Here is a 26,640-nt window from a genome sequence, read left to right on the forward strand (position 1 = left end):
TTCTAGCCCCCCTAATACAATCAAATCTGTATTTTATGCACCTTGCATGGTTTTCAAGAACGCGAAGAGGAGAAGATGCAAATCTCAGATCCCACATCTGGATTACGGGTAGCCGGTCATCTTCTGAAGCCAGAACCATTTGCGTAGCGACCTCAGGATGCCATCCCAGCCCCGAGCAATGCATCTGAAATGGTACAAATAGTGTTCATTTTTAAAAAAACAACCTTGTAATCCTTTGCATTGGGGTGGAGTTGGGGTGACCGAATGGAGCTAAGCATTTACTGGCCAGATGCCCTTCCTGACGCCTCTGTGGAGTTCGCAGCAGTATTTTTTTCTTTGTGCCCAGAGAGAGAAATATCTGCTGCTAACTAGGATCGAACTCACAGCCTCCTGATTGTAAGGTGAGAGCTCTACCTCTAGGCCACCACATCAATGGTGGGTTTCAACCGGTGTTACAACCAGTTCACTTCGCACACGTGAATTGCATTTCAAAACAGCTGAGGCACGGCAATCCGCTCTGTCGGCCCTATCAGCTGGGCTAAAAATGAACAAATATAGGTAGGTATAGCGCAGGGTCAGGCGGGAGGGCCCAGCTGACAGTCGGAGCGAACCGGTTTGCTCTCAGCTCACCATCGTCGCTGCCGGTTTGCCCCGGTAGAAACCCACCACTGCACTACACTGGTCATTATATAAATGTCAAAGAAAACTATTTCTTTTTTACAAGCTCCTTTAGTACATGGCTTCACTTCCTTAGAAATACTGTAGCATCCTAGTTATTTTCACTTTTCCTTGTTTAGAAAAACATGTTCAACATGTAGCTCCACATGCTGACTGCAACAACCACTAGGGCAGCAAAAACATGCAGAATGTGAAAATCTCAAAGCGATCAGAATCCCCGATATTTATAAAACAGCTGGCCCATACACTCATCAAGCCAAAAATTAATCCGTAAAATGGAGAGGTTAGGCACACCTCTTAGCCACATACTGTAAATGAATATACTACACTCTACCTACACGTGGCTTCATGTATAGGATCATCTCATGTACGAAAAAAAATGGGGTGGGGGATGGGAGGGGGGAGAGAGAATGCAAGGACTATACAATCTACACTATGTGGAACTGGTACTTCCATAACAGTTATTTTACATTTCTTTGGAAGAAATGTATTTTATATTTACATTTTACATTTCTCGTGGCTTCACGGCTGACACAGCCTGGAGTGAAGGGGCCCAGGGAGGGAGGGGGGTGTAGTGATAGCTGGGTGTCGTAGCCTAAATAAAATTCTTTTCCCTGGGAATCAAGGACGTGGGTGCAGGTGTTCGAGAGGTGGAGACTGAGGTCACCTAGCAACTGGGCTATATGCTGATTGGACCATGTGACTGGAGACTCGGGGGTGGGGGGGAAGTGATAAAGTTTTACTTTTAATTGGAGGAAAAACCGGCAGCAACTTAAGAGCCGGTTTTCCACCAGGAAGGTTGCCAATTTGATATGCCCCAATAAAATGTTTTTTGAGGAACTTACCTGCCTCAGAGTTTTTCTTGAACGGGATTGTATTACTTGGAACCCTGACACTGGGGTCATGTGATCAACTTTTACGACCTTGTGACAAGCAAAATCAATGGGGAAGCCACATTCACTTAATGACTGTGTTGCTATCTTAACAAACTGCAGTGATTCATTTAACCCAGGGGTGTCCAAACTTGGTCCCTTTAAGACTTGTGGACTTCAACTCCCAGAGTTCCTCAGCCAGCTTTGCTGGCTGAGGGACTCTGGGAGTTGAAGTCCACAAGTCTTAAAGGGACCAAGTTTGGACACCCCTGATTTAACCACTGTGGCAAGATAGGGACAATAAAGTGGGGCAAAACTCACTTGACCTCCATCTTGCTTAGCAACGTACATTTTGGGTTCAATTGCGGTCATAAGTCGAGGACTACCTCTAACTTTCTAATTATTCCCCCCGAATTAATTCCCCACCACCACCACCCGATCCATTGCATTTAAGACATCAATTCGACGCCGCAGCGGAGTAGCTACCCGATTGCTGTGGTCGCTGACTTTGATGATAGGCTCGTTTTTCCTCAGATCCCACACTGTAGCACGACCACTGGGGCTTGCAGAGGCCAAGATATGTTGGACTTGTCTGTTCCACGCAATACAGCTGATGTCTTCAGGAGGCTGTTGGGGGGTGGCGGGAGGGAAAAAAAAGTTTGGAAATAAGATTCAACCTTCCCTAGCTTAATCCTTACTACGCGTCATAAATGTGTTAGCTTTTTCTAGAACAGGGGTCTCCAACCTAAGTAACGTTAAGGTTTGTGGACTTCAACTCCCAGAGTTCCTCAGCCAGCAAAGCTCATCCCTCTTACCCAGTGATTTTCACAGCTCTCGCACACATAATATAAATCTCGTACCTGCGTCTTGCTTCCCGGTGTCATTGGCGTTGCAAAGTTATTTAAATCCCAGATGTAGATCTCTGACTCATTTGCACCAGACGCTACTAGATTTGTCTGTAACACAAAGCAAGCACTACGAATTAAATTGAATCCAAAGCAGTTTTTTTCAAGAAAGCTAATGCTCATGAGTTTTCAATTAATGTATCCAATTTATATGGCTGCCCCATCTCAGAAAAAGTGACAACGATGGCTCGGGATAAAATGGGGAAGTTTGATCTGAAACGCTTTAAAGACACTATGAAAAGTTGTAAGAAGAATCTAATCTGGAATAGATTACCTGGAATAGATTAACATCCAGAGCTCTTACAGGTCCCGTATGCTTGTCGTTCTGAGCAATCACGACTTCGGTTTCACCAGCTAATATTTTAGCCGGATCATACAAAATTATATTCCCATTTTCACCACCAGCAATAAGAACTCCGGAAAGAGTCTCATCGGATGCTGTTTTGTGAGGACTCCAGATCAATTTGTGATACCTGCAAGACAACGTCAAGAACACATGGATAAAAGTCGTTGGGAAATATTTTTTCCATCAGCCTTGTTTCGTTTTTCTGAGAGGTGATGCTATTGAATTTGCCAGTATATTGGAATTTTCTTTGGAACATGAAACAAACAAAGACGGGATGATAGCACCCTATATTAAGTAAAAGAAAGCCAGTGTGATGTAGTGCATGGGTGTCAATCTCCCCACGGGCTGGATCTGGCCCGCAGGGTGCTTAGAACTGGCCTGCGGAGCTGCCCTGGAAACAGTGAAGGACTGGCCCTCCTGAGCTCAGTTTTCACTGGCGGAGAGTTTCAGGAGGCCATCCCCGTTGAAAATGGGGCTCGGGAGCTCGTTTTTGCTGGCGGAGCACTCGGGTCACAAGCGCTACGGACACAAGTGATGTCAAACTGGCCACGCCTACCCTGGCCACACCCACCTCAGCCCCCCCACCCCCGAGGTCAAACACAACCCTGATGTGGCCCTCAATGAAACTGAGTTTGACACCCCTGACGTAGTGGGTTAAGGCACCAGACTAGAAACCAGGAAGACTGTGGGTTCTAGTCCTGCTTTAGACATGAAGTCAGCTGAGTGAGTGGGTCAGTCCCTCTCTCCCAGAATGGGAAGAAGACAGGGGCAAATCACTTCCAAAATTATTGACAAAACAACGGCAGAGATTTGTCTAGGCAGTCACTGCGAATCAAGACTGACGCCAAGGCACCTACTTTATCTAAAAACTTTAAATTAGGTTGAGGAACTAGAAGGCCCTCCAACTGTGCTTATTTAGAACCCACAACTACCTCTCAAACAAGGTCAACAGCTTGGGATCCTGTGAACTGTAGATCAGCAGCAAGTGAAGTTTTTCATCTCTCTCCTTCTTTGTTTTCAAAAAAATGGGCATTTTGTATTTGCTTTGAGATGTTTGAAGGGGAACAGGCTGATCTGTTAGTATTTAAATCAAGACGCTGCTGGTGATAGGGAGCGTACAGAATAACCAAGGTTCAAGGCTTCAGTAAAATATTGGTTTAGAGCAGGGGTGTCAAACTTGATTTCATTGGGGACGCATCAGGGTTGTGTTTGACCTCAGGGGGTGGGGTGCAGGGGTGAAATGCTCCCAGTTTGGACCGGCTCGCCCAATCCAGTAGTGATGGTGGGGGGTGGTTCGGAGAACCGGTAGCAAAAATCCCTGGCCCCGCCCCCTGCCTCTGCTGAGCCGCGCCATCACCAGTTTTTTTTTTACTTTTAAAAGCAATTTTTCTTCAGCTGAAAACATGCCTTTAAAAGTAAAAAAAAAGCCTTTGATGATCCCGCGGCTCAGCTGAGATCGTCAGAATCCTTTAAAAAAAATTTTTTTTTTACAACCTGTTCGGCCGAAGAGGTTGAGAAAAAAAAAGGTTTTAAAAGGCTCCTCTGGCGATCCCAGCTGAGTTCCTCATCACCAGAACCTTAAAAAACATGTTTTCTACAAGCTCTTCAGCCGAAGAGCTTGTAGAAAACCTCCTTTTAAGAGATTTTGGGCTGCAATGAAGCACTTATCTTATTACTGCTCCTTTCCAGCTGGGAAAGCCATGCTTTACATCAGTTGCATCAGCTAGCAACTGAATCTGCCTGCCTGAAATCCATCTCCTCAGTCAGCAACTCAATCTGTCTGCTTTGCTGGCTGAGGAACTCTGGGAATTGAAGTCCACAAACCTTATAGTTACTAAGGTTGGAGACCCCTGATCTAAAAAATATAAATAAAATAAAATAATAAAATAAAATATTTGTGCAGCTTTCTGAGATTTGGTGTGTTTCTGTAGTGTTTCACTCTAACTACACAAACACACAAAATCTCACAAAGCTGTATGTGGCATTGTGTGTGTGTGTGTGTGTCAGTTGTGTTGTGTTGTGTGTGTGTAAAGTGTGAAAGTTGGTTTTTGAGCTTTTTGTGGCTGTGTGAGGTTCCTGCATGTTGCAGGGGCCATTTTGGGTGAAGTGCAGCTGCTTTTACATTGTGTGTGAGTCAGTTGTGTTTGTTGTGTTTGTGTAAAGTGTGAAAGTTGGTTTTTGGTACCTCTTATTGTTTTGTATGCTTTATTATTTTTATTATTTATTGCTATTGGCCACGCCCACCCAGTCATCTGACCAAGCCACGCCCACCAATTAAGCCACGCTCACAGAACCTGTAGGGAAAATTTTTAGATTTCACCCCTGGTGGGGTGGATGTGGTCAGGGTGGGCGTGGCCAGCTTCATGTCACTTGTGTTGGTGGTGCCTGTGGCCTGAGCGCTCTGCCAGCGAAAACGAGCTCCCGAGCTCCGTTTTCAGTTGGGACAGCTTCCTGCAACCCTATGAAAATGGAGCTCCGTTATCGCTGGCTGAGGTATCACAGACCAGTCCGTCACTGTTTCCAGGTTGGCCCTGCAGGCCAGATTTGGCCTACAGGCCTTGAGTTTGACACCCCTGGTTTAGAGGTAAGTAGAACTCTTTTTGTTAGTCTGAGGAGCATTTACTGATATTGTCAAAACTGACATCAAAAGCGGAGACCAATTCCATTAAAAAGATCAGTAGAATTCTTCCTATTAACTAAATGCACTTGGTAGACAATTCCAGGTTCTATAATTTTTAAAACCAGTGTCTAGGGCTAGTCGAGAAGACCACAATGTCTTGATCAACATAGTATGGCTTGTTTGTGACACCTGTGAAGCCAGCTGGCTGGCTGAAAAGGAGGAATGAAGCTAGAGCAAGCAATGGTGTGGCTCAGGCTGTAAGATAGCCTGTTATTAAACACAGCTGCCTGCAATTACTGCAGGCTCGAGTCCCACCAGGCCCAAGGTTGACTCAGCCTTCCATCCTTTATAAGGTAGGTAAAATGAGGATCCAGATTGTTGGGGGGGCAATAAGTTGACTTTGTATATAAATATACAAATAGGATGAGACTATTGCCTTACACAATGTAAGCCGCCCTGAGTCTTCGGAGAAGGGCGGGATATAAATGTAAATTTAAAAAAAAATGCATATGCCATACATTGCTTATTGTCAGCCTGCCATACTCAATGGGAGGGGGGATTGTGGGATGGGATAAGGGGGTGCTAGCATGAGAGGAACTGAAACTACACATCTCTCATCCCGTGAAAGCCACCAGCCACTCCCAAGGTCACACTATGGAATGCAAAACCATCCAGCCCTCGAAGACAGCCCCCGAACAATTTGTCAGCACCTACTCGGACACTCACAGATAACCAGGGGGGAAAGTGGGAACAAGAGAAAAGTTAACCATATGGTTTGTGCATGAAAATCCCAGATCCGGCTTTGCTTCTTCTGTAACCACTTGGCTTTAGTAAAATGTACATTCGCTAATAATGTATTTGAGAGTCTTTCTTTTCTAACTGGCAAAGTTGGGATGGTTGAGAGAGTCTAACTTTCTGCTACACAAATCTACGCATCATGACATCAAAAGAAACCTGCACTCGTTGCCTATTTCTTGCCTCTTCCTTCTCCAATTCCATCTCCCAGGCCTACAAGTACAGAATGTCTAGTTATGTATAAAATTTGTTTCCTGCCCATCTCACCACAAGGCGATTCTGGGCAGCTTACAACATTAAAAACAATAAAACCATAAAAATACATACAGGTAGTCCTCGACTTACAACTATTCATTAAATGACCGTTTGAAGCTATAGCAGCACTGAAAAATTGATGCAGCCTTAATTACTGTCCACATTCTGACATTTCCCTTTCTATGACGTTATCCTTTCCATCCAAGTGGTACCTATTTATCTACTCGCATTTGCATGCTTTCAAACTGCTAGATTGACAGGAGCTGGGGTGAGGACGGGAGCTCACCCTGTCGCATGGAGCTCGGGTCTTGAACCTTTACAGCCGACAAGCCCAACGTCTGAACTGCTGAGCCACCGTGCAGTCGCCCTTTCCTTTTCTATGGTACGCTGCAATTCTCAAAAACAGAAATAAAGCTTTAAAATCCAGGACTTACCTATGAGGGGAGGAGAAAGTGGCACAGGACTTCATATCCAGTGCTGGGTCTGTCAAATCAAGTTCAAATATTTCTAGGGAAGCATTGGTACTGAAAGTGGCATCCAACTGCTGAGCAGAGGTACCTGTAAGAAACACACATTTGCTTAACACTGGACTTATTATATAATGGGCATCTATGAATTCCAATATAATTTGGCAGAGCTGAGGAGAAGCCTTAAACTAATGTTCTGCAGGACTGCTTAAAAACTAGTCTCCTTCTAAAGCAGGGGGTGTCAAACTCAAGTCCGGATCCGGCCCACAGGGTGCTTAGATCTGGCCCGCAGGGCCACTCTAGAAACAGCGAAGGTCCGGTCTGCGGTGCCCCTCCTAGCGAAAATGGAGCTCGGGTGTGTGTGTATGTGTGTGCACGCGCATGGCACTCACAAACTCAGTTTTTGGTCGCGACAGCCTCCTGCAGCTGTCTGCCAATGAAAACTGAGTCCCCGAGCTCCGTTTTCTCCACGCGTGGTCCTCCCCAGCTCCGTTTTTGCTGGCAGAGGATTGCAGGAGGCTGTCGCAGCTAGAAAAGGAGCTCGGAAGCCTGCTTTTGCTGGCAGAGCACTCGGGCCACAGGCACCCCTGACACGAGTGATGTCGAGCTGGTCACGTCCCCCACACAATCAAATACAACCCTGATGCAGCCCTCAATGAAGTCAAATTTGACACCCCTGCTCTAAAGAATAACCCTTAGGCTAAAGGTTCCCCTCGCACATACGTGCTAGTAGTTTCCAACTCTAGGGAGCGGTGCTCATCTCCGTTTCAAAGCTGAAGAGCCAGTGCTGTCCGAAGACGTCTCCGTGGTCATGTGGCTGGCATGACTCAACGCCAAAGGCGCATGGAACACTGTTACCTTCCCACCAAAGGTGGTCCCTATTTTTTCTACTTGCATTTTTTACGTGCTTTCCAACTGTTAGGTTGGCAGAAGCTGGGACAAGTAACGGGACCTCACCCCGTTACACGGCAGCACTAAGGATTCGAACCCCTGAACTGCCAACCTTTTGATCGACAAGCTCAGCGTATTAGCCCCTGAGCCATCGCGTCCCTTTTGGACTAGTATAACACATTCTATATATCCAATCTTTCTGGGGCAGATCAGCTAAGTTTTCAGTATTTGTGCTTGAACTAAAAAAAACCTCCCAGATTTGGGATTGCTTGGTTTATACCTAAAAGGAAAAGAGGGCTGCATTTTTCTGTGTATGGACATCTGCTCTGGAGAAGACACTATACAGGTAGTCCTCACCTTACAACAGTTCATTTAGTGACTGTTTGAAGTTACAATTGCACTGACTTATGACCGTTTTTCACACTTATGACCATTGCAGCATCCCAATGCTCATGTGATCAAACTTCAAATGCTTGATAACTGACTCATATTTATGACGGCTGCAGTGTCCCGAGGCTATGTGATCTCCCTTTGGCAACCTTCTGACAAGCCAAGTCAATGGGGAAGCCAGATTCACTTTGCAAAGGTGTTACTAACTTAACAAATGCAGTGATTCACTGAACAACCATGGCACGAAAGATCATAAAATGGGGCAAAATTCACTTAACAAATATCTCAACTCAGCAGCAGTAACTTTGGCCTCAATTGTGGTCGTAAGTTGAGGACCACCTGTACAGCTGTCTATTTAGAACATTTTAGCAGATTCCGCACAAAGCAGAAGGTTGGGCTAGATGACCCGAGTTCCTTCCAGAGCTGGATTTTGAGTGGGAAAAAGCAAAGGGTATTATTGGAGGATAGGGATATAACGGTGTGTGGCTCAGGCTGTAAGAAGCCTGTTATTAAAACACAGCTGCCTGCAATTACTGCAGGCTCGAGTCCCACCAGGCCCAAGGTTGACTCAGCCTTCCATCCTTTATAAGGTAGGTAAAATGAGGACCCAGATTGTTGGGGGGGCAATAAGTTGACTTTGTAAATATACAAATAGAATGAGACTATTGCCTTACACACTGTAAGCCCCCCTGAGTCTTCGGAGAAGGGCGGGATATAAATGTAAACAAAAAAAAACCTGTACAGCATACTGCATTGTTGGTGAATGTTTGAAACACTCATTAGGTTAGGAAACTTGTAATCTCCCCCCAAAACAGAGAATTTAAGGTGCCAATAGCCCTCTGGTGTTCAGGGCCCAAGTTTAACCTTAGGTAAATTCTGCAAAAAGAATCTGCACACACAGCCGGGTTTTCTTCCATGTGTACATGCACAGGATTGTATTATAAATGGATTTTTTCTCTTGGCTGGATGGCACAAAACTCGGAAAAAGTAATGAAACAAATGTCATTTCAATTTTGAAACAATAGCTCCAGTAATTCATGAAATCAGTAGCCCTAAACGATGAACTGGACATCAATATGCAAAGGTAGGGAGATCAATATGCTAAATGGGAGATCTGTCTGTTCTAAATATTTTAGTTTATTAGGAATCCATTTCCACTTTTCACATAATCAAATAACTGTAACTTTTTGCCAGTTGTAACTTTCAAGTATGCAGTAATTATCAAGTATGCCCATGTTTTGGAGTGAAAAATTTAATTCAGTCCTTTTAAATCTGTCCAGTCTAATAGAGCAGGGATCTCCAACCTTGGCAACTTTAAGCCTGGCGGACTTCAACTCCCAGAATTCCACAGCCAGCAAACCTGTGGAATAGAGTGTCAAAATAGAGTGCTAGAAAAATTTAATTCATTCCTTTTTAATCTGTCCAGTCCAATAGAGTGCTAGAAAAAATATATCTGGAAAGGGACTCAGGGCTCTGTGTAACTGTCTATCCATCAACAATAGCTTTCCAAAAAGTAAAAAATGAATGGGACCAAAATTGTTGGGAAGGAAAAGATGACACTGGTTAACAAAAGATTGAATTCCAAAGTATGTGTGTTACAGGAGAAAAAAACAACAGAAAAAATATCTTTCAATGCATCCCTATGAAGAATGTATCTGGGCAAAGGTTAGGAATGCTACCCACCTCTCCATTCTAAGCAGGTGTCATCCTAGTCACATGACTCAGAGTGGAGCTGCTATTAAGAGGTTGCAAAGAATTTTTGGAAGCCACGCTGTGCATTCTCGCCCAATCCTCTGAAATCAATCCCAACAACCTACCTGTGGCCAAGTAAATGGGATGATGTTGAGAAGGACTCCATGCCTGCATGGCAGTACGGTCTACCTCTTTCAGCTTCATCCTGCTAAGAAAAAGAATATAAAGAACATCAACACTCTTATCCTACTAAGATGACTTATTTTAATATATATATATTTTCCCCGAGCAAAGGCATCCAGAGGGGAAAAAAACTCAGGAAAGCCCCCTTTTCCTCCAGTTTCACATCTCTTTCTCACTAAAGGCATTTCAATAACCAGTATGTGATTCAGGTCTTCGTGGACTGAATGCTTCCCTTTGCTTTAAAACCAGGGTTCTCCGACCTTGGCCACTTTACTCCCAGAATTCCATGCTGACTGAGGAATTCTGGGAGTTGAAGTCCACAAGTCATAAAAGTTGGAGAAACCTGCCTTAGCAAACTGACACTAGAGGCAAGAAAGATTGACATTACTCACAAGTTATTCATTGATAAAACATACACAAAACGACAAGTATTCTCTTTATTTATTTATTAAATGTATATGCCTGCTACTCCACTCTGAAAAGGCACGGTATTATCATCCTAGATCTTTCTCAAGATTAGATTTCCAAACTGGATTTCTAAGTAGGGTATGGAGCATTACACTTCCAAATCAAAATATATAAAGCCCGGTTAATCAATACTATGTCCTCAGTTTTTTTGGCAGTCTATTATATTTGTTCTCAGCACTTTCCAAATGTAAATAGGGTTTGAGTGAACAAAGAAAGATTGAGATAATTTTAAGTATGGTGCTATGATGCATCTCTCGGAGAATTTCTTGACTTCCTGTGCTAGGAAAGAGGCTTGTTTATTCTCCTTTATGTTCCACTTGGAATCTAAAATTACCGGAAAATAAAATATCTGCTATTTGCCAGGTCAGTGTGCAACAAAGCACAACTCAAGACGTAGTGAGTTCATTCCTGAGTGAGGGGATGTTTTCGACTGCCTGTCACCTTTAGGAGGTTAATGTGCTAAACGCAATGATTCTGGATAATTTTCATCCAGCCTTCAAAAGCTTCCCCTTTTTTGGGAAAAGTTGTTAAGAAGGTGATCAGAAGGCCCTGGAAGAGGATTACCCAGAGATATTTCAGTCAGGGGCATAATATACAGCAGGGGTGGGCAATTATGGTCCCTTCACAATCTGTAGACTTCAACTCCCAGAATTCCTGAACTGAGATGGCAGTGCTAAAAACTCAGAAACCACCCAAAGACTATTACAACCATATGGAATCATTGTAGCACACAAACCAACTAAAATCCTCCAAAACATCCTAAGTAAACTTAAAAGATCCAGCAGTCCCAGGAAAAACAAACCAGAAATATCTATAACATAGAGAGCACCAAGGATCCTTCCCTATACATTTTATTTTAATGCAAGTGTCGATAAAGGAGAATATTTAAGCTCAGGGTTGAAATGAGGGGTCCTTGGTGCTCTCTGAGCTTGGTTGTTTCTTTGAAGACGTTTCATTAGCCAAACTAGGTAACATCACCAGTGCTAGTAAAGAATAGGGTTTGCTCTCGGTTTATATTCTAGTACACGGATGGTTAACCTTTTTGATGCAAAGTGCCCAAAGCACGCGCAACCCCAAAATGCAATGTGAACGTTCCCTGCACATGAGCCCACTCCCGCACATGCGCACACATCCTCGCGCATGCACCCTCACCCATTTTTGGCTTTCAGGTTGGTGCAGGAGGCCTTCCAGGCCCAAAACAGGGTGTGTGGGGGAGGCGCCCAAGCGCGCAAACCCCCCAAATGCAATGCAAGTATCCCGCGCATATGCACCCCCCCATGTGTGCCTCCCCTGCATGCACCCCGCCCCCTGCACATGCGTGGCAGAGACCCAAAGACCAGCTGGCTGGCAGGAAGCGCATGTGCGCATGCACAGTAGAGCTGGGCTGGGCCAATGGCTGGTGTGCCCGCAGAGAGGGCTCTGCGGTGCCACCTGTGCTATAGGTTCGCCATCATGGTTCTAGTAGCTTGACAGTCTTGGTGAGAGTGTTCTTGGTGGTTTTTGGTTGGGCTGTTTACTATTAGTTCCTCAATTGGGATATTGTTAATTTCTTGATTGTTGGTCTGATGTTGATCTTTGTGTTAATCTATTCTATGCTGGTCTGTGTATTGATTACTGTTGAGGAAGTGTTTTGTAGGATCCTCTCTCACATTTATCTTTTTTTTTTCTGATGCAACACAGAAGAACTATCAGAAAGCTGCAGCAATGGAAGACACTTACTGGACTTGTGCAACAAGTTTAAAAAACAAGACAATTTTGGTTAGATATTTAGGAAGACTTTTGACAATGGAAAGGGTGCTCAGCAAATGATGATCTTGGTTTAGCTGGACCTGTTTAAACAGAAACGGGACGGCCCTTTGCTGGGTATACTATAATAGTGCATTCCTGCAGTGGGTTGAACTAAACACTTTCCAGCGTGACTTTTAATCAAATTTTTGATTCTACAGTTTAAGTATGGGTGTGGTAGCCTTGTGGTTAAGATGCTGGGCTTGTCGACCAGAAAGTCAGCAATTCCGAGACCCAAGCACCATATGACAGGGTGAGCTCCCATTCTTATCCCAGCTCCTGCCAACCCAACAGTACAAATGCATGTAAATGCAAGTAGATAAATAGGTATCACTTCAGTGGGAATGTAACAGCATTCCATGCATCTTGGCATATAGTCATGCCGGCCACATGATCACAGAAGAGTCTTTGGACAATTCCCGGTCCCTCGGCTGGTAAATGGAGATGAGCATGACTGGCAGGGTAAACCTTTTTCTTTATGTTTACAATTTAATTGTAATTTATTAAATAAACCCAAATTAATGGGTTTATAATATACACAAAGATGTAAAACATGATTCACAAATCACAATAGGTGAGTCTGCACATCATGCTAGGTTCCCAAAACATAATACACTAGGCCACAGAACTGTGAACATACTGTGATGTTTGTACTGTATTTTATATATTCTTTCAGATCAATCTTGCAACAACTGTCTAAACCATGTCTTCTTTCCACCTAAAATACTATATAAGTGCTGAATATTCCAAAGTTTTTGTCTATCCAAACTTGCCTTCAATATGCAAACACTCTGCTAAACAAATAATTCCCTCAACACTGTCAAACTATTGACTAAATCTGCACTGCTATTAATCTTCTCATCGTTCCCATCACCTATCTCCTTCCACTTATGAATGTAACTTTGCTGCTTGTATCCTTACAATTTATATTGATATTGTTTCCTGATTGCTTATTTGTACCCTATGACTATCATTAAGTGTTGTACCTTATGATTCTTGATGAAGGTATCTTTTCTTTTATGTACACTGAGAGCATATAGCATCATTCTATTCCGTGTGCAAGGGAGAATTTAAGTAATTCCTCTGTAACATCATTACATCCTTTGGTTGCAGCTTTGATTGCAGTAAAGCCGTTGTGCCATCCTAAAATGTAAATAAATGCCACAGCCATGGGAGAGTGATTTTTTTTCAAAATATGGTTCCTTTTAATTCTGATCATGAAGCCACAACTGCAAAGACAGCATCTAATGTGCCAAGCGACAGTGAGAAATACTTCAGAAAGTATTCTAGCCAGGATAGACACCCAAATAAATAAACTTTATTATAGGTTTATTTGTGGTAATTTTAGTGTCTATTGTAGCTAGACATGTGATGTGACACCCGGAAAAATACCGCATCCTTCACTTAATCCTCCAAGGAAAGATTGAAGGCAAAAGAAGAAGAACGTCATGGCTTCAAAACCTAAGGGACTGGTTTGGACAAAACTCAGCAGCACTTTTTAATGCAGCTGCCGATAAAAATAGGATCACCAACATGATCACTGACGTCCGATGATGGATATAGCACAAGAAGAAGAAGAATTCTAGCTAGAATAGTTTCTCAAGTATCTCTCATCGTTATGCTACCTATGTCTTGAAATAAAATGTCTGAATGATCAGCAAACAGGAATCAAAGAATTAGCCACAAAATATCGTGTTTCCACAAAAATAAGACCCTATCTTATATTTTTTTGAACCCTGAAATAAGCGCTTGGTCTTATTGCCATGGGTTCAAAAGCCCGATTGGGCTTATTATCAGGGGATGTCTTATTTTGGGAGAAACAGGGTAGTATTAGTAAGAGACCTTAAATCCCTACTTATTCAAAGCCCTTCAATGAGAAAGCAGGTCTTAATCTGCACGTATGTGATTTTAAACTGACTACAGATAGTTCTCAACATACAACCGTAATGGAGCCTGCCCATTATGGTCATATGTTGTGACAGCCGTAAGCTGTATGTTGTATGACAGTCATAAATAACCAAACCCGATTTTACAACTTTTTTTGTGGCAGTTGTTAAGTAAATGCTGCAGTCGTTAAATGAACTCACGGCTAAGTGACTGGTTTTAAGTGTAATACACGGCATAATTCAGAAGGACAACATAGGAGAGGCCTCTGTATAATCATATCTCAAATAATTCAACCTTTGGTTCCTGGTTACTCTTTGCAGTTGTAATGCTCAGAACCCTCCATAGTGGGAAGTTCTACGAACCAATTATGTACTCAACAGATAATTCTGAAATCTTTTTTATCTACATCAAACAAATCTCCAATCGGCTCTAATGAGATTAATATTGAAAAGGAATCCTCTTTGCTTTCTCTTGAATAAGCTGTAGCTTCTTTCCCCTCACCATGATGGAAATCAGGATGCCAAACATAAGAAATCTAAATCAATTCAATATTAAATGAAGTTTTATTATGCTATGGTCAATAAATTACCATGTCCCTGGATTAGTATTTATACAGATAGGGCTCTCCAAACCATACAGAAATATGTTTTTGTTCAATGTGAATTATTACTAGGAGTATTCAGATGCAAAGGCAAAGTATGGGTAGTCCTTGACTTACAACCATTGTTTAGTTACCATTCGAAGTTACAACGGCACTGAAAAAAGTGACTTTATGACCGTTATTCACACTTACGGCCATTGCAGCATCCCTATGGTCAGGTGATCAAAATTTGGATGCTTGGCAACTGACTTACATGTATGGCAATTGCAATGTCCTGGGGTCATGTGAACACTTTTTGCGACCCTCTGACAAGCAAAGTCAATGGGGAAACCAGATTTACTTAGCGGTCGTGTCACTAACTTAACTGCACTGCACTGCACTGATTTAGTTAACAACTGTGACAAGGTCGGTTGTAAAATTAGGCCTTTAACTGTCTTGCTTAACCACAGAAATCTGGGGCTCAATTGTGGTCAAGGAGTATCTGTATGCGCAAAAGCATTATGTGGGTTCTCAGATAACACCTATATACACAGCCCTTTAAACAGCTGCATTTCCCCCTCCCCCAGCTTTATTTAGCTGCGCTCTGCAGCGGAAGCTCATCCACAGAAAATCTGCACTTTAAGAAGTTGTGGACAGTTGCTCTAGGAGCTTCCCTTTGCACTCCAAAATTCCCATCCTGCCTTTTGAATCCGAAAAACTATACAGAGGGAACAGTAACTATTATTTTGCCATTTTAATCAGGTTTCAAGAACAGGAAAGTCTGTGCTCACTCAAGCCACTGAAGAAAAGTTTAGCTAAGCACTCTGCCCAGATCCTGCCTGTGTGATTGATTTATGTTCCAGTATGTTGGGCAAATGCAGGAAATGAAGAGTAAACTACGGTTCAATTAATCATGTCAGGTAACCTCAGCCACACAATGATAAGGTGCACCAACGCTATAGCCATACAAATTAGGGAAGCAACTAATGAAAACGAAGAGTGAAAATTCATGTATATGTAAGATGTGATATGTTGGCAATCTTATAGAAGGACTTACTATCTATGTATTTTGCAACTGATACAACTACAAGTAGTCCTGGACTTACAACAGTTCGTTTGGTGACCATTCAATGCACGGCATGGTCATTCATGCACGGCAAAAAGTGACTTATAACCGTTTTTCACACCACCATTGCAAGCATCCCCATGGTCACATGATCAAAATTCAGATACTTAGCAACTGACTCACACTTATGACAGATGCAGTGTCCCAAAGTCATGTGATCCACCTTCTGTAATTTTCTGACAAACAAAAGTCAACAGGGAAGCCAGATTTCAGTTTACAACTGTGTTACTAACTAACTTAATTGCTTAACAACTGCGGCAAGAAAGGTTGTAAAAACGGGGCAAAACTCAACAATTGTCTCACTTAGCAACAGACATTTTGCGCTCATTTTGCTCAATGGTTGTAAGTCGAGAACTATCTGCAATCATAGGAAGCGCTCTCTCTCTCTATTCCTTCCCATGCTTGGATATGAATTCAAACAAGAAAAATAGGCAATGAACTGAGTCCAAAAAACCCCTTGTGCAAGATTTTGCCCAGGTGTGCAGTGTTCTTTAAACAACTACAATCACGTTCAAACTCAAGAGCTACAAGAGAAAGGAAGTTTGCAAACTGTCCGCCTTCCCTTTGAACCAGCTGAAAGCTTCCCCTTCCCCCCTTTGAACCCTCTGTCTTGTGCAAATCCAGCCTGGAAAGGTGAGAGTTGATGATTCATAGGGTGGCTAAAATACAGAATTTTAGCCGGGAAATTGCAGCCAAGAGCGGGGTTGCAAAAGCCAGGAGCTGGCCTGCAGCTCCATGTACATGTCTACATCCGTGTTGTTTTTCTGTGTCATATATGTGGGTATATGCCTAATTATATTATGCCTGTTCTCCCCGAAAATAAGTGTTCCCTGAAAATATTTAAATGCAGAGCTGGAAATCAAGTAAGACGGCAAGAGGATCCCCGTCTTGCTCCAGGCGCCCCAAAATAATAATATCTCCCTGAAAATAATAAGTCCAAGCACTTATTTCGGGGTTCAAAAAAATATAAGACAGGGTCTTATTTCAGGGAAACACGGTACATATGTATGTATGTATGCATGTATGTAGTCATGGTTATGTAGCATATATTGGAGGTGGTGACCCTTTGAGAGTTTCAAAATTCCATTTTTTTTAATAGTAAAGTTTTTTTGTTTTTTTACACACAAACAACAACATACAATGCATCTTTTTTGAACAGGATATCGGGCCAGGCACATGTTCATACCAAATTTAGTTCTTTTCCAACGCATCTAACGTGCTTTCATCAATATATTTTCCTCTCATTTTTTACTTCCTTCTTACGTTTCTCTTTATAAATCTAATTTTACCCTTCACCCCCAATTTTAATCTTTTATCAAATTTTCCCTCTTTCCCCACCCCACCCCCCCGCTTTCTACTCCCATTTATATTAAACCCTTATATTCCCATTTAATAGTTAGATTGTAGGGCTGATGGTGAGGTTGGAGAAGTAGAAGATACAAAATTTCCTTTTAATGCAGGCCGATTAGTCGACATTCAAAGTGACAATAAAGTTGTTGTTGTTATTCTTATTGTATTCTATTCTATTTTCTCCAAGCGGGCTGGACCCGCCACGGCCGGACATCCCATCGCCTTGGAAGCCCCGGACAGGCCCAAAGCCGGGGGAACAAAAGCGGAGCCCAAGCCAAAGCCAGCGACGCTACCTGGGATCGTCCGGCCTCTTTCCCAACGGCAAAGCCGAGGCGGATGGGCTATATATATATATAAAGGGGCGCCCCCGACCCCAATTCTCCCGCGTCAGCCTGCTGGGGATGATGGGTCTCCCACACACTCTCTCTCACACACACGGCAGAGGCCTCACCTGGCCGGAGAGGAGCGCCGCTCGGGCCTCTTGAGGCTCCGCTGCTGCTGCCGCCGCCTTCCTCCAACTCCTCCTCGGCGTCTCGCAGCGGCCGCGACTCCTCCACGTTCCGCTTCAACGTGGCAGCCGGAGCACCGCCTTCATCGCGCCGGCTTCCGGCACTAAGCGACCGACGCCCGCCTGTAAGGCTGGGCTGGGTTAGGTTGGGTTGGGCCTCCTGCGCCACGCAAGCGCGGAACCTTGGTGGTCGCCTCTTGGGGGCCTCCGGCTGAGGCGGCTGGCAAGGGGTGAAAGGGTTGTCTTGCCCGCGTGCAAAAGCGCCTTGCCTTTTTCCCTTCGCGCGGACTAGGCCGCAAAAGATGCTGCGGTGGGGTCGAGGGCCCCACCTCAAAAGGCTACGCCGGGCTCCCGCCGCTCAGTCCGCGGACACGAGCCGGTGTACATATTGTCTGCCTAATTATTATTTTTTTGGCAGACAATATAACACAATTTAAAGCAGGGGTCTCCCACACCTTGGCCACTTTACGACTTGTGGACTTCAACTCCCAGAATTCCTCAGCCAGCATGCTGGGAGTTGAAGTCCACAAGTAAAGTGGCCAAAGTTGGGAGACCCCCTGATTTAAAAAATATTTGTAGCTCAGGGTTGAAATCAAGGGTCTTTGGTGCTCTCCGAGCTTGTTTTCGTTAACCAAATTAAGTCGTCATTGTAGCACTGATGATGTTACCTAGTTAGGGTAAACCAAAGGTGCTTTTTTTATCCCCCAGGAAGCAACTCAGGGATGAAATCCAGCAGGTTCTGAAAAACCGGTAGCGGAAATTTTGAGTAGTTCGGAGAACCGGCAAATGCTGGCTGGCTCCAGAGTGGGATGGGAATGGAGATTTTGCAGTATCTGTCTCCCTGGAGTAGGGAGGGAATGGGGATTTTGCAGTATCCTTCCCCTGCCACGCACACCATGCCACGCCCACAGAACCGGTATTAAAAATTTTTTGGATTTCCCCACTGAGGCAATTGGACTTTCATTGTTTTTCAAAGAAAAGAAAGTCCAGTTGCCTCCTGAAAAAAAAAAGCACTTTTGGGAGAACCACAACCTGGATGACTGAGGTGAACATCTGGAGGAAAACAAGGAAGCTCAAGAGAGCATCCAGGACCCCTCATAAAATTTTTTAGCAGCATTCAGGATGGTCTCTTTGAATGTGGCCAAATTTTTGTTATACTTGTCTGCAAAATTAGGCACTTTTGATTGTCCAATCGACCACCAATTGTTAAAAAGGATCGGCTCTTTATTTCATGTGACTTTATTAGACTCAAAGGTGTTTTTACTTTTTGGAAAAGCAACTGGATTGATTCTTTTGAAGAAAAAGAGAAATACGTTTGGCTTCCCATCCAGTACTTCCATCTCCATCCAGTACAACTGATGAAGCTTCCTGAATGGGAAGCTAAATGGGTTTTTTTTTCTTCCTCAGGAAAAAAATCCATCCAGTTGTGTTAGATTTATATTTACTGGCAAAGAAATAAAGGGAGACTAGTATATATTATATACTAGTATATATGCCTTCCATTGAGGATACGTATACTGCATGAGTCAAAGAGGGCTGTGAAAATATCTACTCCTCACATCCTGGACATAAATTGTTTCAACTTCTACGCTCAAAACGATGCGGCAGAGCACTGCACATTAGAACAACTAGACACAAGTTTTTTCCCCCAAATGCCATTACTCTGCTTAACTAATTTCCACAACACTGTCAAATAATTTATTAAGACTATTATTCTTCCTTACTGGTATCTCTCTTCCCACTTATTACTATAACCATGTTGCTCGTACATTCAATTTATATTGTTTTTATTTCCTAGTACAATTTGATCTTATTAGTAACCTTGACTATCACTAAGTGTTGTATCTTTATATTCTTGATTAATGTATGTTATTCTCCTTATGTACACTGAGAGCATATACCCTTCTGGGATTCAGCCTGCATCGGAGCTGAAAGGCGAAAGCAGTATGCTGCCCCGTATTTGGATAGACCCAGTTGCCCTGATGAAAAACACGTCAGTCCAGTTGCTTTTTCCAAAAAATACCTTTGAGACAACCATGACCTGGATGACTGAGAATCCTCATAGGCATTTGACTTTATTAATGCTGTTTACTTATAATGTTGGTCTGTGACTGCAATAAAACTACTATAGTTATGGTGGGCATCCAGCTTGGCCAGCAGGTATGAACAGGGCGAATGCTTTTGTAATTAATCCTGGTTTCAGCAAACCTGTTGGGTAAGTTCAAGCATTATGCTAAGCCACCTTGTACAAAGAGATAACAGTCTAGGCGGTGCTAAGCTATTGCTTGATGCTGGATCCCCACATCATGTTAAGACATGCTTCTTTTTGGCTGGAACAGGTTATAGATTAGATCTATGACTAGCTCTGTTCTCGGCTTAAGCCATTGCACAGAAGTGTTAAAAAAGCAAATACTGTATTGGGGTATTTTTGTCAACGCCAGTAAGTAAAATATTTTCATTTCACAGGTCAGCTATGGCTTACACCACACAAATACATGAAATGTTGCCATCGATACCTATCTATGCATAGCCATAAAGAATTGCAAAAAAATCTCATGTTCATCCCCAATTTTAAAGCCTAAATAATGTATCTTAAAACCACAGCAAACCAGTTTGTATTTTCCATTTACATGAGGTGAGGGAACCTGTGCTAAAATATTCATTCAAACGCTGAAATATTTTTCAAGCAAAAGTTTAAAGCAATATTCTTTACTGGATATCCTCTGCATGTGTGATTTGTAACTCCTAGTTAAAATAGAGAAAAACTAGGAAATATGGGTGCTAGTGTCAGACCTGGAAGCTTCAGGCCTGCCACAAGCCCTACCGTGGGAAGTTGGGAGGGGGGATAGTATAGAGTGAAGAAGTCATAGTCAAAACAAAATTCTTTATAGAAAGTCAAGGCCAAGGTGCCCTGCAGCCGTGCTGAGAAGAATGGGAAGATATCTTCTGTTCCGGACTGTACATGATTGGATATGTGGTGGACATGTGGGTGAGGGGCAAGGTCTTGAACTCTCTTTTGTGTGTGAAAAACCTAGGTCTAAGATTCGGGTTTTCCCAGATGTGCCAATATGACATCTCTAATAAAAGTTAGCTTTGAGGAATTTCAAGCCTCGGAGTTTGATTTCGTTGAGGGTGTTACTTGGAACGCTGACAGCTAGTTTAGAAAAGGTAGATTTAGATTCTATGGCAACTAGGTAAGAGCCAGAAGAGAAAATTTAAAGCTCTACAACTGATTACGTGTGATCAAGTGGTTTTTGACTCCTAGTGATTACATAGATAAGATGAAGCTCTACAGTACTTATTATTTTAACTAATGACCCACCATTACTTAATGGTTTTCCTGTAACTCCAGTTTGCTCAAGACTGATCATTTCACCATGAATGATTTACTTTATTTAAAGTTGTAACACTGCATAGAAATTACATATTTATGTATCTTAAAATAAAGATCTCAACCCCTCTCAGTGCTTACAATACTTATGAATTCAGCACCCCCTTTAATAATACAGTATAGAAATCAAAACACATAAGGCAACATTAACGTATTTCTTTATTATAAATAAAATTAGTAAAATAGAAGGCGTTGACTTCTATACTTTTGACAAACCTTGAAGTTCACCTCCCCATTTTTCTTGGAAATCTGATCCATTAAGTGGAGTTAAGTTTTTAAAAACAGATGGAAAAGTCAGATGAAAGTTGAGTTTTCTACAACATGAAAATAAATTGATGAAGAATCAACAACACGAATGTTTGGTCTTTTAAAAACATACCTGAGGAACAAAATATTTTACATGTAATCAGTTTTTGAAAAGCATGAGACTTGATTGCATACTCATCTTCTCTAAATTATATTTTTAATGTTGACCCACAGGTGGTGTTTTTTTAAATAAGATGTAGTTTAATTTTTGATGATAAGGGACAATAAATTTAGAAAATGACTCCATTTTATGTAACATTTTAACCATTAAAGATCCCTTTGTGGGACCTGCCAAAAGCTAGACTGCCACAAAATACAGAATAGCAGTACATGCAAATACTACACAAAATAATTTTCTATCGGTGATACAACCATATACAACATCTTAATAATAAAGTTGATATCCCATAAAACTTTTAAATCTGTGTGATCAATCTGATATATATTCAGCAGGACAGGTTTGACTTCTCACAGTACTTTTAGTTGCTAAAACCAAAAATATTGCAAGCAATTCACTGGTTTAGTTTGCAGCTAACAAATCAAAGCTATAACGTAAGTTTGATTTTAGTGACTAGTATATATAGACCACCATTAAAAATGTATGGTTTGCTCAACATAGTGGCCTAGTTTAACATTACCCCCATTGGATCAATTATTTTATTCTCTACTACTACGGCATTGCAAAATATTTTAATGGTTACCTGGTTATTGTCCAAGAGAAATTTGTTTCCTGAAAGCAAGAAAAAAAATACTGTGAATACATAAATATTATAAATTATATTTAATTTATAGGTTGAAATATACTTTAGTCAAGACTGAAATAAAACAAAATATGGTGTCCTCATCTATGTGGATAATAATCACAGCAAATCATGATGTGAACAGCAAAAGTATTTTAATCATTGAACACCACAGGAAAAAAAAACTGGCCAAAAGAAAGGTAAGAGTTTGAACATCCACGCTGCAGATATACAAATATATTAGCTTGGCATTTTAAAAGTAAATTATTTTTTATGCACATAAGTCTGATCTGGCGGTGCACCCCAGATTCCTTCAATTAAATACCATTTATCAGGACTCTGGGAGCACATCTTCTCTGTTAATAGTGCCTCCCCTCTGGAACAAGATTCTTCCTGACATTCAGTCTCCAACCTACTGCTACTTTGAAGATCTTCTCCAAAGATGTGACTCTTTGCAGATCTTTGGCAAGAGATGATTTACATCATTTTGCATGGTCCCCATCCAGGTTTGTTTTCTCTGCCACCTTTGTTTCTTTTGTGTTGTTTTGCATTTTTAAATATTTTAAAAAGTTTGTAAACTGCCAGAATCAGTGGGAAGGAGGCAGCACTGTATATAAATCTAATAATATTGGGGCAGAATTCTGAATCTTTTGTAACAATTCATAGAAATTATACATAACCATAACAAGACGTATGTATTCTTAGTTATATTTAAGAACAGATTCACTGGAATCAAAATCTTTGTTTTAATTATCCTTTATTAATGTACTTAACAAATTTATATGGCTGTCCAACACATCCCAGTACCTTTGGATGGCTTATATTAAAATATCATAAACGTAAGAACCCATAAAACCACCAACTCAATTGTGGAACCACAAACTTATCCAAACGTGAAGAAATCTGATTCAATGCAAAATCTAATACGTGGAAAGGAATCTCCAGGGGGGAAACAGCAAGCCTTACCTCAAATTTTGGGACTCCATGTTCCAAACATTGCGTATGTATTGATTCTTTTTAAAAAAGCAAAACAATTAACGATTCCTTTTTTTTTAATCACCCAAGACTAAAGCGGTACATGTCTAAAGCACAAAGTACAGCTAGAGCAGGTGGTCTCCAACCTTGGCAACTTTTAAGACTTGTGGACTTCAACTCCCAGAGTTCCTCAGCCAGCTTTGGTCTGGGTTGAGAGGGATCAGCTTTGGCTGAGGAATTCTGGAAGCTGAAGTCCACAAGTCTTAAAAGTTGCCAAGGTTGGAGACCCCTGAGCTAGAGGTTTGTCTGAGGCATGTCCCTTAAATCAAACGTAAATCACATTGCCCATTGTATTATAATTCCCACGTGTTATCGTAAAGGGGCCACTGTAGCTATACCAAAGAGGCCACAAATATCTTGGTTCAAGAGAATTCCTCTATAACCATCAAAATCCAACTTAGTACCAAGCTTTGCTCCGACCCCACCCCCAGGGATCCCTCTCAGCCCAGAGTCCCTACAATTTAAGTGGTTCCGGTTTGCCATGCAACACGTGGCTTATAAGCCAGGAGGACGGCATCCGAATTAGACTTAGAACAGGGGTCTCCAACCTTGGTCCCTTTAAGACATGTGGACTTCAACTCCCAGAGTCCCTCAGCCAGACTCTGGGAGTTGAAGTCCACAAGTCTTAAAGGGACCAAGGTTGGAGACCCCTGACTTAGAATAACTTCAGTCACTTTAAATCAGAGGTTTTCAAACTTGGCCGCTTTAAGATTTGTGGACTTCAACTCCCAGAATTCTCCAGCCAGCTTCTGGGAGTTCGAAGTCCACAAGTCTTAAAGCGGCCAAGTTTGGAGACCCCCTGCTTTAAACGTACACTCACTAATCGGCATGCATTAAAATGAAGCTTCGTTGCATGCAGCTCTTCAAAAGCAAGCAGTAGGAGAAGCAAATCCCCACCCACGTGCCCTTCCTCCGCGCAGACTACAACACACATCATCCCCTCCCAACGAGCCCGATGCTCGCCTTTTTCGCCAGAATTAAACGCACGAATTCTTCCCCCCCCACAACACCCCCATGCAAACGAGCGAGGCCTGTTACCTCAAACCTTCCTTCCTTCCCCCGAACACAACGGACCCCTCGCATGCAATTCAAAGGGAAAAAAAAATACTGTAATTATTTTCCAATTTCTATTTATCTAAGTTAATGTCCCGCCGCGAGGAGGGAGAGCGAGAGAGAAACGTCCTCAGACCCGCCGCGCTCTCTGAAGCGCCGCGCAGAAAGAAAGCCCCGCGCCCGAACCCGCGAATAAAAACTACTCTCTCTTCCTTCTTAGCCGCGCTCCCATTGGTCTAAAGCCAATCGCCGGCTTTGATTGGCTCACGGCTTCTTCTTTTTTCTCCCCACCCCCGCTTCCGGTGTTTGGAGCGTTCGGCAGTCAGTTCCATAGCCATAGAGAGATGAGAGAGTTTACTAAAAACGTAAAGCTAGTTGCCCTTCAGCGCTTCCGGCGCTACTTCCGCTTTCGTTTGGCAAGGAAGTGGTGGAGTTGTTGTTGGGTTTTTTTTAACGGCTACGGGGCGAAACCCCGTTAAGGGGCGTGCATAAGAGCACAAAAGTGCCTACCGTTCCTGTCCTATTGTTTATTTTTATTTATTTATTTAAATAAATTATAATTTTAAATTATAAATTATATAAAATATAATATTTATTTATATTTATTTATTTATTTTGTCACAACAGTATATATAAGCATAAGCATGAAAGTAACTATATAATATAAAAGCATATATATATATAAGCATAAGTATGCAATAACCAAAAACTTTCTACTATTGACCTCACCCCATTCCTAAGAGGACCATAAGGGGCGTGCATAAGCGCACAAACGTGCCTACCGTTCCTGTCCTATTGTTTTTCTTTTCTTCTTCCTATATATGTTTATATGTGTATATACTATATAATCTTTTTGTATGATGTTGTGACAAAATAAATAAAATAAATAAAAAATAAATATTGATTGGATATAATGAAAGAAAACAATAGGACAGGAACGGTAGGCACGTTTGTGCTCTTATGCACGCCCCTTAAAGACCTCTTAGGAATGGGGTGAGGTCAATAGTAGACAGTTTTTGGTTAAAGCTTTGGGGATTTTGAGAAGAGACCACAGAGTCAGGTAGTGTGTTCCCTTTCATTATATCAAATTAATATAGTTGTTGTATACTTTTGCTTATACATATGTTTATCTGATATGTTGTTGTTTTATGTTGATGTTTGCGTATACTGTTGTGACAAAATAAAATAAAAAAAACCAAAAAAAACAAAAGATGGCCTAAAGCAGGGGTCTCCAACCTTGGTCCCTTTAAAGTCTTAAAGGGACCAAGGTTGGAGACCCCTGGCCTAAAGCAGGGGTGAAATCCAGCAGGTTCTGACAGGTTCTGGAGAACCAATAGCGGAAATTTTAAGTAGTTCGGAGAACCGGCAAATATCACCTCTGGCTGGCCCCAGAATGGGGTAGGAATGGAGATTTTGCAATATCCTTTCCCCAGGAATGGGGAGGGAATGAGGATTTTGCAATATCCTTCCCCTGCCACGCCCACCAAGCCATGCCCACAGAACCGGTGGTAAAAAAAATTCAGATTTCACCACTGGCCTAAAGCGCCATTTTCCTGCGGGAAGGATTCCTCTCCCCTGCAGGAGAAGAGGACATCAGTTCGAATTTGTATCTAAAATGGAACGGAACCAAAGGACAGGCAGGATCTCTGAAGAGAAGGCTTTGGTTGACCCAATATTGAACAGATAACAGTAACAGAGTTGGAAGGGATCTTGGAGGTCATCTAGTCCAACCCCCTGCTTATGCAGGAGACATATACTAGGGATTTGAACCGCTGACTTTTCTGAACGACAAGCTCAGTGTCTTAAGCCACTGAGCCACCTAGCCAAGTGACCACCTAGACCAGTCAAGGAATGGCCGTTAAAAGGAGAGACTTCTTCCACTTGTCCTCTATTATGGCCGAGTGCACATCCATTTAATGTTCTTGACAAGGATATGGAAGCTACTGCCATCTTCTTCGCTTCGACTTCCCAAGCTATGCAACGATTCTTGGAACGGCCTGGTGTTCTTCTAAGCCAAGCCCTATCCCTAACTTGGCTCCTTTCAGCTTTACCAACCAACCAACCTGCCAGCCAAGATCTGCCAGAGGCAGCCATGGGCTGTGGTTGATGATGTGGAGTGTTGTAAAGTCCCAAAAACTCAACTTTGGTGCTTCACACTACATTATAGACCAAACAAAATGGGAAACTTGGCAACTTTGAAATGTGGGGACTTCAGCTCCCAGAATTCCTCAGCCAGCATGGGGGAACTGGGGAATGGGCATGGCTGTCTGGGGAATTCTGGGAGCTGAAGTCCAAGCATCTTAAAGCACCAATGCTG

The 26,640-nt window shown here is 42.4% G+C and overlaps 1 protein-coding gene and 1 long non-coding RNA gene across 17 annotated transcripts in view; both read right to left on the reverse strand.

Annotated features, from left to right (window-relative positions):
* Positions 1-18,133, reverse strand: part of SEC31A (SEC31 homolog A, COPII coat complex component) — a 75,965-nt gene extending 57,832 nt beyond the window's left edge. Inside the window, exons 1-8 of one of the 15 annotated variants that reach the window (XM_058192380.1) lie at positions 17,742-18,133; positions 13,334-13,490; positions 10,037-10,119; positions 6,906-7,029; positions 2,730-2,928; positions 2,411-2,506; positions 2,037-2,177; positions 42-184 (exon numbers count right to left, since the gene is read on the reverse strand). In XM_058192380.1, coding sequence (XP_058048363.1) covers positions 42-184; positions 2,037-2,177; positions 2,411-2,506; positions 2,730-2,928; positions 6,906-7,029; positions 10,037-10,119; positions 13,334-13,383 — 836 coding nt within the window. In that variant the 5' untranslated portion in view covers positions 13,384-13,490; positions 17,742-18,133. Of the gene's footprint in view, positions 1-41; positions 185-2,036; positions 2,178-2,410; positions 2,507-2,729; positions 2,929-6,905; positions 7,030-10,036; positions 10,120-13,333; positions 13,491-17,741 lie in introns of those variants that run through there. The other 14 variants (XM_058192376.1, XM_058192377.1, XM_058192387.1 and 11 more) reach the window with 14 other exon arrangements.
* Positions 18,134-21,330: 3,197 nt separating this feature from the next.
* On the reverse strand, positions 21,331-24,495 carry LOC131203033 (uncharacterized). Of its 2 annotated transcripts, none has more exons than XR_009156286.1 (4): positions 24,309-24,495; positions 23,202-23,248; positions 22,197-22,225; positions 21,331-21,503 (listed from the first exon to the last, which is right to left on the reverse strand). It is a non-coding gene; the product is annotated as an uncharacterized LOC131203033 (long non-coding RNA). The 2 variants fall into 2 exon arrangements; XR_009156287.1 differs by having other exon boundaries at positions 21,331-21,568.
* Between the last annotated feature and the right edge of the window lie 2,145 nt (positions 24,496-26,640).

The sequence above is a fragment of the Ahaetulla prasina genome, chromosome 8 (assembly GCF_028640845.1).
Source record: "Ahaetulla prasina isolate Xishuangbanna chromosome 8, ASM2864084v1, whole genome shotgun sequence".
Classification (NCBI taxonomy): Eukaryota; Metazoa; Chordata; class Lepidosauria; order Squamata; family Colubridae; genus Ahaetulla; species Ahaetulla prasina.